This window comes from Chelonoidis abingdonii, chromosome 5 (assembly GCF_003597395.2).
Source record: "Chelonoidis abingdonii isolate Lonesome George chromosome 5, CheloAbing_2.0, whole genome shotgun sequence".
Classification (NCBI taxonomy): domain Eukaryota; kingdom Metazoa; phylum Chordata; order Testudines; family Testudinidae; genus Chelonoidis; species Chelonoidis abingdonii.
In genome coordinates, this window is record NC_133773.1 from 88016843 (window position 1) to 88034985 (window position 18143).

The following is an 18143-nucleotide window of genomic DNA, read 5'->3' on the forward strand; positions in this document are numbered from 1 at the left end:
ACAAAGACCCCGAGTATACAAATTCCCGCCCCTGACTTTAAACAATCCAGTTCCCTGATTGGTCCTCTGGTCAGGTGTTCGGTTACCCTTTTCAGGTAAAAGAAACTTAACCCTTACCTACCTATCCATTTATGACAGGGGTTTTGGCCCAATCCATTTGCACAGTGCATGAATCCACCCATTTTCCAAAGGGGGATTGGTAGATACCTACCACTGAGATTACAGGGACGTAAGCCCCTGCTGCTGCCCTACCTAATGCAGACAAACCACAACTTTTACACTACTCCTTGGCCTTTCACATACATAAAAGTAAATCCCAAGATTTGACCTGTAGTCTTCAGTAAGAACAAATTTATTTGAAATGTTTCAAGACATATGTTTCACAAATAGTTATCATCAATTGAAAAAATGTAGTGGTCACGCACAGTATTTAATTTTTGTGGCATTTTTAACTCACACAGATGGAAGATTTTCAGACATACATATACATGTTTAACTGGTGATCTCTCTGGTGAACCATATTCAGTGATCTTTCAACAAACCTTGTTCAGAAGAATGAAAATAAGGTGCTTCAATACAAAGATTTCAGTCTGAGTACAAAATCTTAGTTTGTTTATATTTTAATTTATGAATCACATTTCTTCAAATGTGTCAAAGGATTTGGGCTGAAATTAAGTATGAAAATAGTAAGTCCATATGAACATTTCTGAGAAAATTATGAGGGAGAGAGAACAGAAGATCAGCATGAAAGGAGTCTTTCAACTTACGTTTAAGATGGTAGCGAGGTAATTCACTCTCATTATGGTAGAAGACTATATTAGAAAGTCTACTAGACATCTTAGATTCAGAATAAATTATTGATTTAAAAAATAAAATAAAATACTACCGTAATTGTATTTTAAAATAACACCTATGTATATTTTTCCTCTTTGGGGATCTTACACCATTTATTTTTTCAGGAACTTTGTAGTTCGCTTTTAGGTCCAAAATGACCCTATTTATTCCTGAGGGAATTCTATGCCACTGCACATGTGCAGAATTCATTCCCATGCAGAACTTTTTTTTCGCTTTAGAAAATATATTCTGCTGGAGAGGTGCTGCAGTTACGCCTTTCGCCCAACAGGGGCTCAGGGGCTGCTGTGGCACCAGAACAGAGAGCAGCCACTCCTAGGCAGGAACAGCCCCAGCTGTGGATAGGGAAGGGATGAGGCTGTGTTCCTCAGAGCACCTTGTCTGTGAGGCCAGGTCAGGAGGCACGGGATATGGGGGGAATGGGCAGTGTAGGTCACATTGAGCTGCTGGGGGGGAGGTGGTCACAGACTGGGATTCAGAAGGGCTAGTGGGGAGCATACTGGCGTGGGAGCTGAATGGGAGTGAGGGTGCAGGGACACATGGGGACAAGGGAGTGCAGGGACACATGGGGATGGGGGGGAGATGGGATGGCTGAGAGGGGGTGGAGGCACACCTGGGGGCAGAGACAGATGTGCCTGACTGAATGAGAGAGGCTAGGGGTCAACAAGGCTCTGCATGGGGGAGGCTCAATGACAATTCCCTTCCCCCAAAAACCCCAAATATATTTCTCTCACCCACAGCCGGGCTCTTTCCCAGCAATTAATATGCCTGCTAAAGAATCCATTTGTCAAAGAACATTTCCTGAATCTTTTTTTCCCCTATATTGTTATAGACATACTTGCCCACATGTATTTTGAAATAAATTACTAAACTAATTGAAACTGGTGTGAGTATATTGTGTTATTCTGACAAATAAAATATGCAGAATTTTAAAATATTGTGCATAGATTTTTAAATTTTTAATGCAGAATTTTTATTTTTTTGGTGCAGAATTCCCCCAGGAGTACCTATTATTCTCCCCTCAATAAACAGGCTTAGAATCAAATTGACCATTTATATTGTTAGGAGTTATGTGATTCAATATGGTACCTAGAGTTGCTCAGAAATCTTAAAAGTGATTAGTAACATTAAATAAATATTCTTCTTAATTAATAAATATAACCACACTTTTGAGGTACATAAAAAAATCCAAGAACCACAAACCTACAACTATTCTAATTTTACTTACCAACATTATACGTTTCTCTTCATCTCCTTTTCTTTCTCTCTTCTCATTTTTCTTTCTAAATATCTCTTGCAGCTGCAAAACAAGCCATTTTTATCTTCTGATTCAGGAACAGAGCTACTATGTACATAACAAACAGTGCAGAATTGCTCGTATGTGTCAATATGTCTACATACACAGAGCTGTATACATACATACACATGCTGTAAAAAGTTTAGCTATTAAACATCGTTTTAACAGAATTATCATTTTATATGATCAGGGATAGATAAATGTTCCAAAATGTTCCTTATACTCAGACTCTCACCTTCTAATCTCCAGCTCTCTTGACCCCCTTCTCCTCCATATCAAAAGGCAAAAATAACTGTTTGTTTTGAAATAAAATACCAAGTAAACAGCACCTTTAGGGAATACATATTTTAGAGCAAGGGCCTCAGGGTCCTCAGAATTTTACGTCATTCTCATCATTTTAGTATTTGAAACTGGACAAGCCAAAATTCTGGAGAACACACTGTTGGCAATAATGCTTCAATCCCAAAGTGATGGACCAGATGACCTAATGGGTTTTTTCCTATCTACAATTTCTATAATTCTATGAAAAGTCACATCTGTGTCTCTTACTCCTACCCATGAAATAATTACTTCTGGTAAAGAGAGCAGAACTCGTGGCTCATGACCGGAGTTATCTGGTTATTCTATTTGGTCTATTCTATGGACAAGCTATCAGTGTTGCAATGCTACTGTGCCGCAAGACGAAGGAGCAGGAGTGAAGCTCTCAATCTTAACCAGCAGTGGTCAAAGTAGCAGCACAAATCCCTCAATCATCTGAACAACAGAAAAAGAATCACCTCTATACTATTCTCTATTTTGATAGCCTGCAAAACAAGTATCTGAGATCAAAAATCAGATCTGGATCCCTTGTGTAATAGCACAATTTATCTTAAGGACAATGTTTCTATGGTCACAGGGTACAATAAATTAATTACATTAATTTCATCACCTGAACGTGTAAATCAAGAAAATAGATCACTTATCATCAACTACTTAGCAGTGATAGTTCCTGAAGAGTGAAACAGTACGAATTTTCCATTTAAATCTGTATTAACTTTCAACTTCCATCACAATATAGACCCAAAAATCATAGTAAAAGAAGAATCAAATCTGCTTATATCAAACCTCTTTAACAGCATAATGCATAATACCCCTGCATAGTTATCTAAATCTTTATAAAGTCCATTTATATATTATGTCAATCATATATTAGATATAGTCAACTGCAAAACATAGATTAATGCAATATTACATTTCCAAATGTACAGGCTAAACAGCCAAGAAATGCAAAAGTGTTTCTATAGCAACATTAACTAGTCCATGTTGCACGTTTAAGATATGTAGTATTTTGGTTTACTATTTACACTGATGAAGTCTATACCGTCTTTTATAGAAAACTATATGTACAATTCAGACAAATTAATGTTGCTGTGAAAACCTTAATTTATTTATACTAAACATGGGAAATAATTTTCCTGTCCCATGAGAATTTGAGATTTCAAAACATTTTCTTATTCCAAATTCAGATGAAAAGTCAAAATTTCAGTTTTAGCAAACTGATAACCTGTCTTTATTATAACACAATCTGTCTAACAAGTAACTCATTTGGTTACATGATGGTTGAAATATCACATAGCTGGCACTCATATACTATACACTGCATAATTAAAGTAATTATATAGTTAAACTGACTTGTATAAAGTGTAATAAACCTTACTATTAGTGTGATATCATGGCTTTCAGCACTTTTTAAACAGTTTATAGTATATCATATACAGGGCCCAATTATGCCCAAGATTTGCATTGCGTTTCTCAAAAGTTTGTAATATTTTATGTCCTATAGGTGCTGTTGATATGGTGGCTGTTATGTTTCCCCGTGCACAAAGCACAATACACCTTTTAAATCTAGATAATTTACTTTTTCAGATCAAGGAAAACACCAGAGCCAAATTTATATATGCAGTCCAGATTCTACTCATTGCTTGAGTAGCAGAAAAGAGCCACATCCTGACTGCAAGTGGCTAACTGAGAATTCCTCCACAGGAGGGAAAGACAGAGGTCTCACCCAGTACAATACTAATGGAGTGACTACTGAACGCTAACTTCTCCCCATCATCAACTTCTTCACAGGGTCTATGTCAGAACATTGCTATACTTTGCCAATTCTCAGCTGGACTATGCATGCATAAGGTTCATAGCCAGTTTACCTCAGTTAAAGCGTAAAGCTTACACCAGAGCTGGGGATGGAGCCACTACGGCTTGAGAATCAGAGAGCTAAAACTGACTCCCTGATGGCTTGCTTGTCACAGGAGGAAAGGTGCAGATCTTGGCACTGAGAAGAATCTAGCCCATAAAGTCCCATAAGAAGGAAACAGAGACAAAGGCCAAAAGTGGGAGAACTTATCACATTACAAAATGTGTTAGCATTCTACTGTTTAAAGACGACATATCAGAAGTCAATTTATTAAATATAAATTATTCCAAACTCTTGCTAGAATAAACAGCACTTCTGAGTCTTGGAAAATGATTTCGCAACAGGGGAACTCTCTGTTTGCAAGAGACAACAGCAACTTAATTCCTTTATTTACAGTAGTACCTCGAAGATACGGACACCAGAGTTACAGGCTGACTGGTCAACTGGACATCATGTGAAACCAGAAGTAACAAATCAGGAAGAAGCAGAGATTAAAAAAAAGAAAAAAAGCAAATACTGTACTGTGCCTGTTTTGCATCTTAAAGGTAGAAACATCTGGGCTGCCTGTCCCCAACTCCATGTGCAGGGCAGTCATTTACAGCAAGATGCTGGGGTTGCCAGCCCACAGCAGCCGGATCCAGCAGAGCAGGAGCAGGGCTGGAGTCTGCGCTGCTTTCACCCCTGCTTACACACACACACACACACACACACACACACACACACACACACACACACACACACACACACACACACACACACACACACACACACCAAACCAGGAGAGGGACAAGTTTCCAAACTCATGCCTGAGCTGAGTAAAGAGCTCAGCTCCTGCTGAAGCTTGGCCTTGAGAGTCAACCGCTGGATCTGCAGCCCAAACTGCCCTTTGTTCAGAGTTACAAACACTTCAGTTACAGACAACCTCCATTCCCGAGGTATCCATAACTCTGAGGTTCTATTGCAGTATAACAGTGAAGGTGCACCAAAAATCAATATTTTACATATCCCTACCAATGTGCTTCACAGATGACATTGTTTCAGCCCATATATCCATTTACACTTTGGCTTAGCTAAGACTAGCACAAATTATACCAGTTATTATGGTGGAGGTTTTGCCTGCTAGAAATTCACAGAGCCAGTGAAGGCCTTCATCCTGTCATACACTATGCACAGGCACTCTACATGGGAACAGTGATAAACCCAGGGTAGAATCAGGGACTAAGCCTAGTCATCTCATGTCAGCCATTTAGTCGTAAAGTAAAAAAGCATTTCAGAGAAAATATACTAAAAAAAATTTTAAAAAAACCCTACGTGCATACTAATAAGCTTAACAGGGATGACCCTAGTTGGCATCAGTCCTTCCAACGCTTCCCCAAGGATTGGGGCCCTTCTCTTGGACAGAAGGCCTTGTCTGTTTTCCAGAACATAATGAAGCCCCTGAGTCAGCTTAAACTTAGGTTAATTACCTAAAAGTCCTTCCTTCGTCTTTGGCCTCTGGAGAATCCAGTGCAACTAGTAGGGATGGCGAGTTATATGGGCCCATGGTGCCCATGCTCTAGCAAATTTGGGGTCCACGGGCCCCGCTCCACCAATGTATGGGGCTGGCTCTCTCCCTAGGCCCTACCTGCCACCCTCACATGCCTCCCCAAGAGTATCCCAGCCCCCACGTGCTGCCCCCGCACGTCTCCCCAGGTCCCATAGCATCCCTGCCTCAAGTGGGTGGCTGCCCCCTGCAGCTCTGTGCTGCACTCTGCAATGCCAGGTCCTGGCATCAACTGCTGCCGCAGGGTCCTAGTGACCCACATCCACTAGTGCCAGTACGGACTGACCAAGGTTGACCCTGCCCTTACGCCTCAGCCAGACAGACCCTTCGCTTTTCCAGCGGGACCATCCACCAGCACAGGGCCCCCCCCGCCCACAGTCACTGCTCCTGCCCCATGCTGGGCAAGGAGCAGCCCAATCCCCCACCCCCAGTGAGGCTACAGTGAGGGACAACAGCAGGGGAGGAGGCGCACACGTGATGGCAGCCCTCCCCCCCTGCACCTGCCACAGTGGAGGTGAAGGGGATTCCTGGACCTGAGAGAGGCCCTAAGAGCAGTGACAGTGGTGTTAGGTGAGTGTGCTGCCAGGAGTGGAGAGGGAGCTCCTGCTCCAGAGCTCGCTGCTGCTGGTGGGGAGAGGACTGGGGGGAATCCTCGTCTCTGGCCCCAGCCAAGGGCAGCCTGCCTGCACCCCAAACTCATCCCCAGCTCAGCCCCACCCCACTCCAGAGCCCGCACCCCCTACCCCCCAACCCTCTGCCCCAGCCGTGAGCCCCCTCCTGCACCAGGAACCCCTCATCCCCAGCCCCACCCTGCAGCCCTCTCCCCAGCACCCCTGTTGGGGGGTGGGACTTGGACCCGTTTTGGGAACCACCAATAATTATACAAACCTGCCGCCCCTGTGAACTAGTATAGCTGAGCCTCCCCAGGACATGGTCCCTCTCTGGATGTGTTACATCCTGAGTGAGTACCCAATCACACTCCACTGTTCTTAGTTCCTGGAGGGCTGTGGTTACTCTCCCCCACGGAGTTACCTTCAATCCCTGGCCCACAATGATACATAAACTTAATACAGTAAGAGCTCCCAATGATATTGCAGGAAATTGTCATATTTGTCACAACACCTAATCCAAAAGCTCTAGGTGTCCTGCCATTATTTAAAAGTACAAATTATTCAGACCCCAGTCAGCCTTGCCACCAACATCATCCAGGTGTAATAAAATCACTAAAAGCCCAATTCAGCAAATCACTTCAGCATGTGCTTCACTGTAAGTCTTCACCTGAAATCAATATTATTTAAATACACTGTAGTGCTTTGATGAAATCGGACCTTAATGATATGGTGGGGCAAAGCTGCACAGCAATGTCTCAGTTCTACCTCATAGCCTCTCCAAATGGTCCCCAAAATAGATTGGCCTTGCAGCATGTCATAAAGTCAACTGATTCAGGTTATTTTGGATCAAGTGGGGAAATAAACGACAAAGTCAAGGGGCCACCTGGAGAACATCCTGCCACAAGCTCCCTCATTGTTATACCAAAGTGTGTCTAGCTCAAGTAACTGCTGATCACAGCTGCGGCAATATTAGCCCAAAGGGAATTTTATTAGAGAAATTTATTAACAACAAAAGGAGAAGGGAAATGACAATTCAACTTCAAAGCACAGCATGCAGTACATCTATGCGCCATTATAAACAGTTGACATTTACAGTTAATTAGCATTTTATGCAATCTCTCATTGTCATAAAGAATTTAAACATAAAAATAGAATGATAGCAAGATTATGTCAAAATACTCAGAAACTGATCAAAGGGCAATATCTAATATACATACCACTAAGAACTCCTTTTTGTCGACCATCTCATTGCCATCAGTATCAAACATGTTGAAAGCTATTTTAAAACCTGCATGAGGCTCTGCCAGAAAAAGAATACGACTGTCAATTATTTGCGAAAAGTGATGATAAAAATTTAACCTTTATGAATATAAACCGAATATTTTAAACCAGATCCTTAACTAGCGTAAATCAGTATATTTGTGCATATAAACAGTATATAACTGACTTACAGCAGCTAGGGATCTCACCTTATACATTTGTTTCACCTTCAACATTTCAGAAACTTAATGCACACCTCAAAGTTCATAGACTGAAAAAAAAAAGAAAAGAAAAAAGGTAAAACATCTTAGAGCAGTGGCTGGTTTGGAATTGAAGAGGGAGAAGCAATCATACATGGCTATTCCCTGTTGTCACCTCCTGGGGGTAGGGCCAATATTCCTCCCAGAGTCATTGTGGAAATTGAGGCAAAACCCATTATTTGTGTGTGTGTGTGGTGTGGTGCTGGGGTGGTGTGGCGGTGGTTATGTGCTTACAGAATTAGGAGATTTAAAAATATATATATTTTTACAATACTGCTTAATTGAAATGAGGATCAGCTGTTGCACAGAAGTCCAAATAGTGCTTCCAAAAAGATATATATCTGACTCCACATTTCTGATCTGAAAATTATGTTGATTGGAATGTCAGAAAATAGAGACTACCATGTTGCTGGAACAATGCACCTTAATTCAGAGCCAGCTTTACTCAGCAAAAACATACACAGTCAATCCATTTGTACAACTTTTACTTGGAAAGGCATGACCCACCAAAATTAATTAATAACCCCCCCAAACTTATAAGGTTTTTGCAATGATGAAATATCATCCAAATTTTAATTTACAATCTTGTTACAATTCAATTTTATAAAAACTGACTTCTACTATCCAGAAACAAGAACTTGCTAAGGACAATAAGAGAAACAACAGACTGTCCAAGGTGAAATCCTGAACAGCGTTAGGTGAGAAGTGACAGTCTTAAAGACAACCTTATCTTTGTGGAGGAGAGTAAACAGGCTATCTTTTAACATACCCTACAAATCACTCATTGCTCTCTTTAAAAGCTTTGGAAACAGCCAGAAGAAATGACATCTTAAAAGAATACAGATAAAGACTAGTAAAAACTAAACAAGAGAATTCAAGAGCCAGGCTATATTAGAAGCTTATGTAATAAACCTTTTAAAAATCTAGCAATATCAAAGTAAGCAAACAATTTAGTATCTTGTGTATTATGGCAAAAAAAAATGGGGCAAGAAATGAAATTTAAGATATCACTCACGGAACAGATTTAACAAGGAAATGTATTTAGAGGACACAAGGAAAAGGGAAATAGGGACAAGGCAAGTAACAGAAACTCTAGATCAGGAGTAACCAAGAGTTGTAAAGCCTTCTTCTGTTTAGCACTGTATTACTTATGTTAGGTTAATAGAAGGTGACACACATGCACTCTCCCCCATCCCACTGAGCTCCATTATATTTCAAAAGCCTGGCAATTAAAGATAAGGGGACAGATTCACCGAATGTGTAACTCCATTGACTTTTATAGGAATTAATGTCTCACCTGAGGACAGAGAGTATCAAATGACTTTGAAATAATAATAAGAGGCTAATAGAACATTTTGGTATACCAGAGTACCAGTAATTTATTAACCAGAGAGTCTCAGAGAATTACGAATACCATTTCCTTTCAACTTCTAAATGCCAAGGCAGCACTAGAAAAAAAATGGAGACTAAGATGTTAAATGAATCCTTCAGAGAATCTTCCAATACAATTTTCCTTTTAAAATATCAAATGACATTTTTATTAAACTGACTGGCCAAAAGTTTGGTTGGGAAAAAAAAATAGATCTCCCACTGACTAAAGAGATGCTACTATGTGCCCTTGGTCAGGACTTAAAGCTACCATCTAAAACAATCCATATTCATGTTCCCTGATATTGGCAAGAGGAACAGCTGACAAACCAATTTAAAGCCGAGTCCTATGACCATACATTCCATCTCTATAAAAGGTATGCAATGATTGTATTTACTCCACATGTACACTATTATTCTAGTAGGTCTCTTTAGTACTTGAAAGGAAGAATTAAAAACCCAGTCATATTAACCTGAACTCTAAAGTTTATTACATTATTCAGTTTAGTAATAATTTCTTGCATTTACATGTGGCCCTATGCAATGATGGACTAAAGCCCTCTTCTAACTCTGTCATTACATAAAAATGGCACCAGCTCATAACCTCTACTGTTTGGATTTTGAAAATTCCAGTTTAACTTCTACCATTCAGACAACTGAACTATTTTATTCTTCAGTTAAAAAATGGATAAGGCACTTCTCATTTCACTTCTTACCTATAATAAAGAATCTAATTTTTGGTCAGACACTAGTCCATTATATGGATATTATCTGTAATGGAAAACAAAATCAGGGAAGCTCCTCACCCAAAATATTCTAGAGCAGGGGTAGTCAATAGAAGGACCGTGGGAAAAATCCAGATTGCTAGATGCTTTTGACCAGACCACAAAACTCTGGGGAGCCGAGAGCAGTTAGTGTGTATGTGGGGGGGTCTAGTGCAGGTAGAGAGAGGAATGATAGGCTGTGTGCTGGTGGGTTCGGAGGAGCTGGCGCTCAGGGCTGACTTGTAACTGGGGGGTTGGGCAGGTGCTCCCCTGCCCTCCCTAATGAAGCCCCACCAGGTGCACTGGAGTTCGGAGCTTCAGCCCCTGCTGGGAAGTACTGGGGCTTCAGTCTCTGCTGGGCACACTAGGGTTCAGGTTTCAGTGCCCCCCCAAATTATGAGTCAGCGCAAGGTGCCTGTTGGGCTGCTGCTGTCAGCACTGGGTGCCTGCCAAGGCTCCATTTAGGGAAGACTGTAATCAGAGAAAAAAAGGTTCCTCAGCAAATAGTATCTTAGGTAGTCCATAGCCCACTTCACTCTTTCTCAGTGATGAATACACTTTCTTTCTGGAACACAGCTTTCAGCTTACGTAGAAAATGGGGTTTTCTTCTCCCTTAACTTCTTATGAAAGAAGAGCCCTGAGCTCTACATGTGAGGTATCAGTTTCTCATATAAACCTCTTTGAAAAGTCTGGATTAAAAAGAACTTGGTTCTGACACGTACAACCCTGTATACATGATTTCATGCTTACAGTCGAGAATTCTTGCATGAAATACCCAAATATATGAAGCACTGTTGTGGTTTTTGTGTTTGATTTTTAAATTCCAAAAGATAACAGTTTTAAAAGCCTACTATTTGAAGTTAACAAAACTTCTAAAACTAGTCTGTACATTTTTAATTTACAAATCTAAAATCTCAAACAAATGTGGTAGTTATGGAAAATCTATACCAGGGGTTGGCAACCTTTCAGAAGTGGTGTGCCGAGTCTTCATTTATTCATTCTAATTTTAAGGTTTCGTGTGCTGGTAATACATTTTAATGTTTTTAGAAGGTCTCTTTCTATATGCCTATAATATATAACTAAACTATTGTTGTATGTAAAAGTAAAAAAGGTTTTTAAAATGTTTAAGAAACTTCATTTAAAATTAAATTAAAATGCAGAGCCCCCCAGGACCAGTAGCCAGGACCCAGGCAGTGTGAGTGCCACTGAAAATCAGCTCGCGTGCTGCCTTCGGCATGCATGCCATAGGTTGCCTACCCCGATCTACATTATAAATAATTGACTCTAGTACAATCAAACAATTACACCTTCTACATTCTTCAATATTGTTTTCCCAAGTGGAAGACAAAACAAATATTTAATTTTGATGATGTTTGTTGTTTACAAATAAATGTTTGGCTCAGTTTCAACAGATTTTCTAAAACTGTGTAAGCAGATATCATATATGGATTGAAAAATAATATTTACAATTTATGTATCTCTCTCCATCTTCAAAAGTCCTTTATAAATCTAACAATTATATAGCAATTTCAGAGGACCGAGATTATACACTACAAACTGATGTTCAAATAATCTGATAAACCTTAATCTCTCATTTTCAGTAAAGGGTGCCTTATGTAATACAACACTTCAATTGAAATGTTACGAGATTACACTGGGATAATACAATTGCCAAGTTATATGGAAAAGATATAAATTATATGGGGAAAAATCACATGCATAATTTTTGGAATAAATAACATACAAGAACATACAAGAACATAAAAATGGACACACTGAGTCAGACCAAAGGTCCATCCAGCCCAGTATCTTGTCTGCTGACAGTGGCCAATGCCAGGTGCCCCAGAGGGAGTGAACCTAACAGGTAATGATCAAGTGATCTCCCTCCTGCCAGCCACCACCACCCTCTGACAAACAGAGGCTAGGGATACCAGTCCTTACCCATCCTGATTAAAAGCCTTAACCTCCATGAATTTATCTAGTTCGCTTTAAAATCCTGTTATAGTCCTAGCCTTCACAACCTCCTCAGGCAAGGAGTTCCACAGGTTGACTGTGCGTTGTGTGAAGAACTTCCTTTTATTTGTTTTAAACCTGCTGCCCATTAATTTCATTTTGTGGCCCCTAGTTCTATATTATGGGAACAAGTAAATAACTTTTCCTTATTCACTTTCTCCACACCACTCATGATTTTATATATCTCTATCATATGCCCTCTTAGTCTCCTCCTTTCCAAGATGAAAAGTCCTAGGCTCTTTAATCTCTCCTTATATGAGACCCGTTCCAAGCCCCTAATCATTTTAGTTGCCCTTCTCTGAACCTTTTCTAATGCCACTATAACTTTTTTGAGATGAAGAGACCACATCTGAACGCAGTATTCAAGATGTGGGCGTATCATGGATTTATATAAGGGCAATAAGATATTCTCTGTCTTATTCTCTATCCCTTTTTGAATGATTCCTAACATCCTGTTTGCTTTTTTGACTGCCACTGCAAACTGCATGGACGTCTTCAGAGAACTATCCACGATGACGCCAAGATCTCTTTCTTGAATAGCTGTAGCTAAATTAGCCCCCATCATATTATATGTATAGGGTTGGGGTTATTTTTTCCAATGTGCATTACTTTACATTTATCCAAATTAAAGTTCATTTGCCATTTTGTTGCCCAATCACTTAGTTTTGTGACATCGTTTTGAAGTTCTTCATAGTCTGCTTTGGTCTCAGGGCCGGTGCAATCATTTAGGCGACTTATGCGATCGCTTAGGGCGCTAGGATTTGGGGGGGTGGCATTTTCTTCGGCAGTGACCGTGGCGGCCAGATCTTCGGCTGCCCTGGTCGCCACCGGCATTTAGGCGGAGGGAGCTGGGGCAGGAGAGCGCGAGGAGGGCCGCCTGCAGCAAGGGAGCGGAACTAACCGCCCCAGCTAACCCCTGCCCCCACCTCCTCCCCGAGCACGCCGTGGCTGCTTCACTTCTCCTGCCTCCCAGGCTTGCAGCACCTAAGCTGATTGGCGCTGCAAACCTGGGAGGTGGGAGAAGTGAAGCAGAGATGGCGTGCTCACGGTGGAGGCGGAGCAGGGGTGAGCTGTTTCACTTCTCCTGCCTCCCAGGCTTGCGGCACCAATCAGCTTAGGTGCCACAAGCCTGGAAGGCAGGAGAAGTGAAGCAGCGACAGTGTGCTCAGGGTGGAGGCAGAGCAGGGGTGAGTTGGGGCGGGGGGGTGAGGAGCTGCCGCAGGGGGGGGCGCCTCAAGAGCAGAGGGGGGGAGCTGCTGCGGGGGAGTCACCTCAGGGCAGAGCAGGGGAGCTGCCGCAGGGGTGGGGGGGGACCTGAGGGCAGGAGCTTGGGGACAGGGGAGGGCAAAACATCCTTGCACCGGCCCTGTTTGGTCATAACTATCTTGAGCAGTTTAGTATCATCTGCAATCTTTGCCACCTCACTGTTTATCCCCTTCTCCAGATCATTTATGAATAAGTTGAATAGGACTGGTCCTAGGACTGACCCTTAGGGAAGACCACTAGTTACTTCTCTTCATTCTGAAAATTTACCATTTATTCCTACCCTTTTTCCCCTGTCTTTTAACCAGTTCTCAATCCATGAAAGGATCTTCCCTCTTATTCCATGACAACTTAATTTAGGTAAGAGCCTTTGGTGAAGGACCTTCTCAAAGGCTTTCTGTAAATCTAAGTACACTATGTCCATAGATCCTCCTTGTCCACATGTTTGTTGACCCCTTCAAAGAACTCTAATAGATTAGTAAGACATGATTTCCCTTTACAGAAACCATGTTGACTTTTGCCCAACAATTTATGTTCTTCTGTGTGTCTGACAATTTTATTCTTTACTATTGTTTCAACTAATTTGCCCACTACTGACATTAGACTTACTGGTCTGTAATTGCCAGGATCACCTCTAGAGCCCTTTTTAAATACTGGTGTTACAATAGCTATCTTCCAGTCATTGGGTACAGCAGCTGATTTAAAGGACAGGTTACAAACCATAGTTAATAGTTCCACAGTTTCACATTTGAGTTCTTTCAGAACTCTTGGGTGAATGCCATCTGGTCTCAGTGACTTGTTACGGTTAAGTTTATCAATTAATTCCAAAACCTCCTCCATTTACAAAATTGCAGTGAGTTTTTTTCAGAATACTTACTTGTTAAGATACAAAGGAGAAACAGATATTCTGTGTAGGAAATCAAACCTAGAGACAAAAAAAAAGTGTCATGTCATATCAACTCTAATGAGCCTGCATTTGTCAAGCTTGAAAAATTAGACTTTTGTCTCTTTTTTTTTTTTTTATTAACATATATATACATTACAGCTGGGCAAAATTGTTCAGATGAAACTATTTTTCAGTCAGAAAGCAGATTTAGGTTGACTGAAACATTTTGCAAGTTCATGTAGATTCCAGCAAAATGTTTCAGTAAAAAAAAAACCCAGAAAAATTTCCCAAAAAGTCAAAATGAATCATTTCAGCATAAACAAAATGAAATCTTTTTCAAGCAAGATTTCACACAGAGATCTAGGCATTATTCACAAAAAAGGCGGGGGGGGGGGCACGGTCACCCCCCCCTTATAACCTTTAGTGCAATGGTTAAAGTACTCATTTGGGAAGTGGAAGACCCAGGTTCAAATCTTCACTCCAGACCAGGGACTTGAACCCAGGTCTCCACTCCTTCTAGGTAAGTACCATAACAACCAGGCTATTGGGTATTCTAAAAGGGGGGAGGGGCTCTCTTACTCTGTCCCATAGAAGCTGTTCCACTTTTTATAAAATACTTGAACAGTACTTGAGGGGGGAAGAGTGAAAATGAATGACTCTATAGCCTTGTACTCAGGACACTCACCTGGGAGGGAGAACACCTACATTCCAATTCCTGCTTCAATGAATATTTATTTATATAAAATGGAACAGCTTCAGAAGCCCCACACTAGAATAGGCAGCCAATAGCCTGGTGGTCTAGGCCCTCTGCTCCAGACCTAGGCTGTCCACATTCCAGGTGATTGCTCTAACCCAGTGGGTTCTTCACCTGGGGTGCACACACCGCCTGGGGGTGCGAGATGCCCTTTCTGGGGGTGCAAGACATGCCAAAAAATTTAGAATGTAAATCATCAAAAACACAAATTAAGCACAAGCACGATTTTTGATAAAGGGTGCGAGAACATATTTTGAGAAACAAAGGGGTGCAGGCTGTAGTAAAGGTTAAGAACCACTGGACTAATGGTTATAAATCACCTTCTCCTGTTTTCCAAACATAGCCCTTCATTTTCTTTATCTTTTAGAACAAGTTAAAAATATCCAAAAGGTTTTGTTCAATGTGAGACTAATTTCCGATATTTTGGAACTGTCAGAAAACCAAAATCTCTTTCTCACCAGCGGAGAGTGGTTTGTAGTCCAGGTAAGTTGCTCTACAAATACACTGCAGCCTTACTACTAAGACACTAGGTAAAACATAGCTTAGTCTCATCCCTTGAAAGTAATGTGTATGATGCATTACACCAAGTTTTTCCAAAACCCCAACTATGACACATGGAAGTATCTTATGGTAGTATACAAAGGTTTCACATTACAATTAAAATTGTGTTCCCTCCTGATGTCAGCTGTTTAAATATGTTCTAGCTTGAGTTATAATTTTACTAAATCTTAGTACACATATCTTGTTAGGAATTTTGATTCTCACGTTGCTTAACAATACACAGATTTTAGTATTTAGCTGCCTCTGTATATACATACATACACTCTAATTATGCTTTGAATTTTACATTCAGCTCTTACTAGATGAGCTTATAAACTTTAATTAAATAATGATTTCTAAGGCTTTGTTAAAAAGTGTAATGTCTGAACTATTTACTTTTTTAGATATATATGAAGCACCTATTCTAGGCCTCTAGATACTTTTGCAATGTGTTAAAAATCCAATCACAAAAAATTCTGAACTAGCATCTGGTTCTTACTACAGAAAATAATTAATCAGGGTTGAACTCAACATCCATATTATATGCCCATTATCACAAATTGTACTCCTTTTTCCCCCAAAGTCTAGGTAAATAGATAGTCTTGCAGCATGCCCAGAAGGTCAGTAAATTAGGCGTATTCTGGACTCTTTTCAAAATGGGCTGCTTAAGAAACAATTATTGCCTTGAGGGTCTACTGGAAAGGCTTCAGCTCCATTAATCTTTAAGGATAGACCATCAAAACTGGTTCCTAGTCCCCAACATGATAGGAGGGGCACTATCTCAAAAACATAGGAGTTATGAGTTAGTCTATAATATTGGCCAAACTTCAAGGGCCAGATTTTTTCAAGTATTTAAGTGCTGCCTGAAGATGCAGCTGCCTAGTGGGATTTTCAAAAGTGCCTAGACACCTAATTCTCATTTATTTCTATGCAAGTTAATCACCTGTGTGCTCCTGAAAATGCCATTAGTCTCCTATCTGCATCTTTAGGTGCCTATATACCTTTAAAAATCTAGCCCTAAATGATTAACTTCCAATCACAAACCAAACACCTGACTAGCTGTGAGAGTTGAACCAGGAACCACCTGGAATTTTTTCATGGTCATCATAGTAGCTGGGAAATCCAAAGTTCATTATAACAATTTGTCATCCATACACGTTAAAAACACTGACTGCTATTAGCCTTGGTACCATCAAGGTGGGTCAGCAGCTCACAGTACAATTTGCTAGTACATGCAAGCCTCAGGGGACTCAGTATGAAGCTAAGACTGGAATTTTTGTCCTTAACTATAGGCAAAACCAGTGAAACAGAGATTATGCGTTTTGACTTCACAAGGTATTTTCCTGACTTGTCTCCTCCCATACACGAATATAGGAACGGAGGAATCCAAACACTCACAATTAATTCTCTGCATACGATACTACCATATTCCCTACACACACCAACATTTTTCAACACTTTTGGCCCCCTGCAGTACTTAGTGAATGGTCATAGCTGCCACACCTCAATGCAAGAACAAGCATCTTCAATGAAGGCTACAAAGCCAATCTAAGAAGACTATTCATTCTTCCAAACACCTTTACCAATAACACCGTAAAAGATCGTAAAACTTCAACTCCATTACCTTCAGAACCACTCCCTAAATATTCTCCAATACAACAGATCACGTAATAATCCTACACCTAGGCCATTTATCTTAAAAGGGCAATGCTTCCATGACGGATATGTCTCCTACCCTCAAAAGACAAGAAAAAATACCCAGATCATTTTGGTCCTCACCACTGAGGCTGGAATGTGGGGATAATGTAAAAGGAAGGCAGTTGATTAAGCTATCATTTAATCACACCAAACCACCTATTTACATCCCTAAATGAACCCTTAAACACCTGTAAATTCACCATATTTTAACTTCTTTCTTCTCCCACCCTAGCCGCACCCCTAATTTCAGAAAATAAAATAAAGAAACATATTTAATTCTTCTCCCATTTCCCTAGTCTAAATGGAAATTCCTGGAGTAAAACTCCTGATGCCACTGGTTGTTGTTATGGTGCTGCTAAAGTAGAGAAGGCTTCTAAGCTGTTCTAATACTATCCATTTTCCTTATAAGTCAGTATCTCACTCACTTCCTCCCCCCTCCAAAAAACTGTAGATTTGTAAACAAAATTTAACTACTTCTGCTAGCACTGAAAATTTAAAAGCAGTTACTCTAATAATAAATACAACCATGTATTCTGCCTTGTGCATCTAGATTTCGTACAGCACCTCAGAAACTAAGAATTACTGTTATGTGTCAAAGGCCAGTTCCAATTTTTCATTAGGTATGTAACTACTTGCAAGGTCAGCTACCTAGAGATCAAATGCAGCGGAGATATAGATAAAGGGATGTAAAACATCCTTGACTAATCAGTCAAATGTAAAAAATTATTTTACAGATTGTTTTCCAGTGCTTGATACCACCTTCTTTGTTGTAAAACAAGGGAAGGAAGAGCAACTGTCAAGTAGTATGTCAGCAGACATGAAGGGAGCTATCCAGGAGGCCTTGAAAGCATTCCCTCCTTT

At 40.5% G+C, this 18143-nt stretch overlaps 1 protein-coding gene across 2 annotated transcripts in view; it reads right to left on the reverse strand.

Moving 5' to 3' along the window:
• The window catches only part of MICU3 (mitochondrial calcium uptake family member 3), a 90423-nt gene that overhangs the window by 54146 nt on the left and 18134 nt on the right, over nt 1-18143 (reverse strand). For both annotated transcript variants that reach the window (XM_075066433.1, XM_032770064.2), the window contains exons 4-6: nt 14282-14329; nt 7694-7776; nt 2081-2152 (exon numbers count right to left, since the gene is read on the reverse strand). In XM_075066433.1, coding sequence (XP_074922534.1) covers nt 2081-2152; nt 7694-7776; nt 14282-14329 — 203 coding nt within the window. The remainder of the gene's footprint in view (nt 1-2080; nt 2153-7693; nt 7777-14281; nt 14330-18143) is intronic.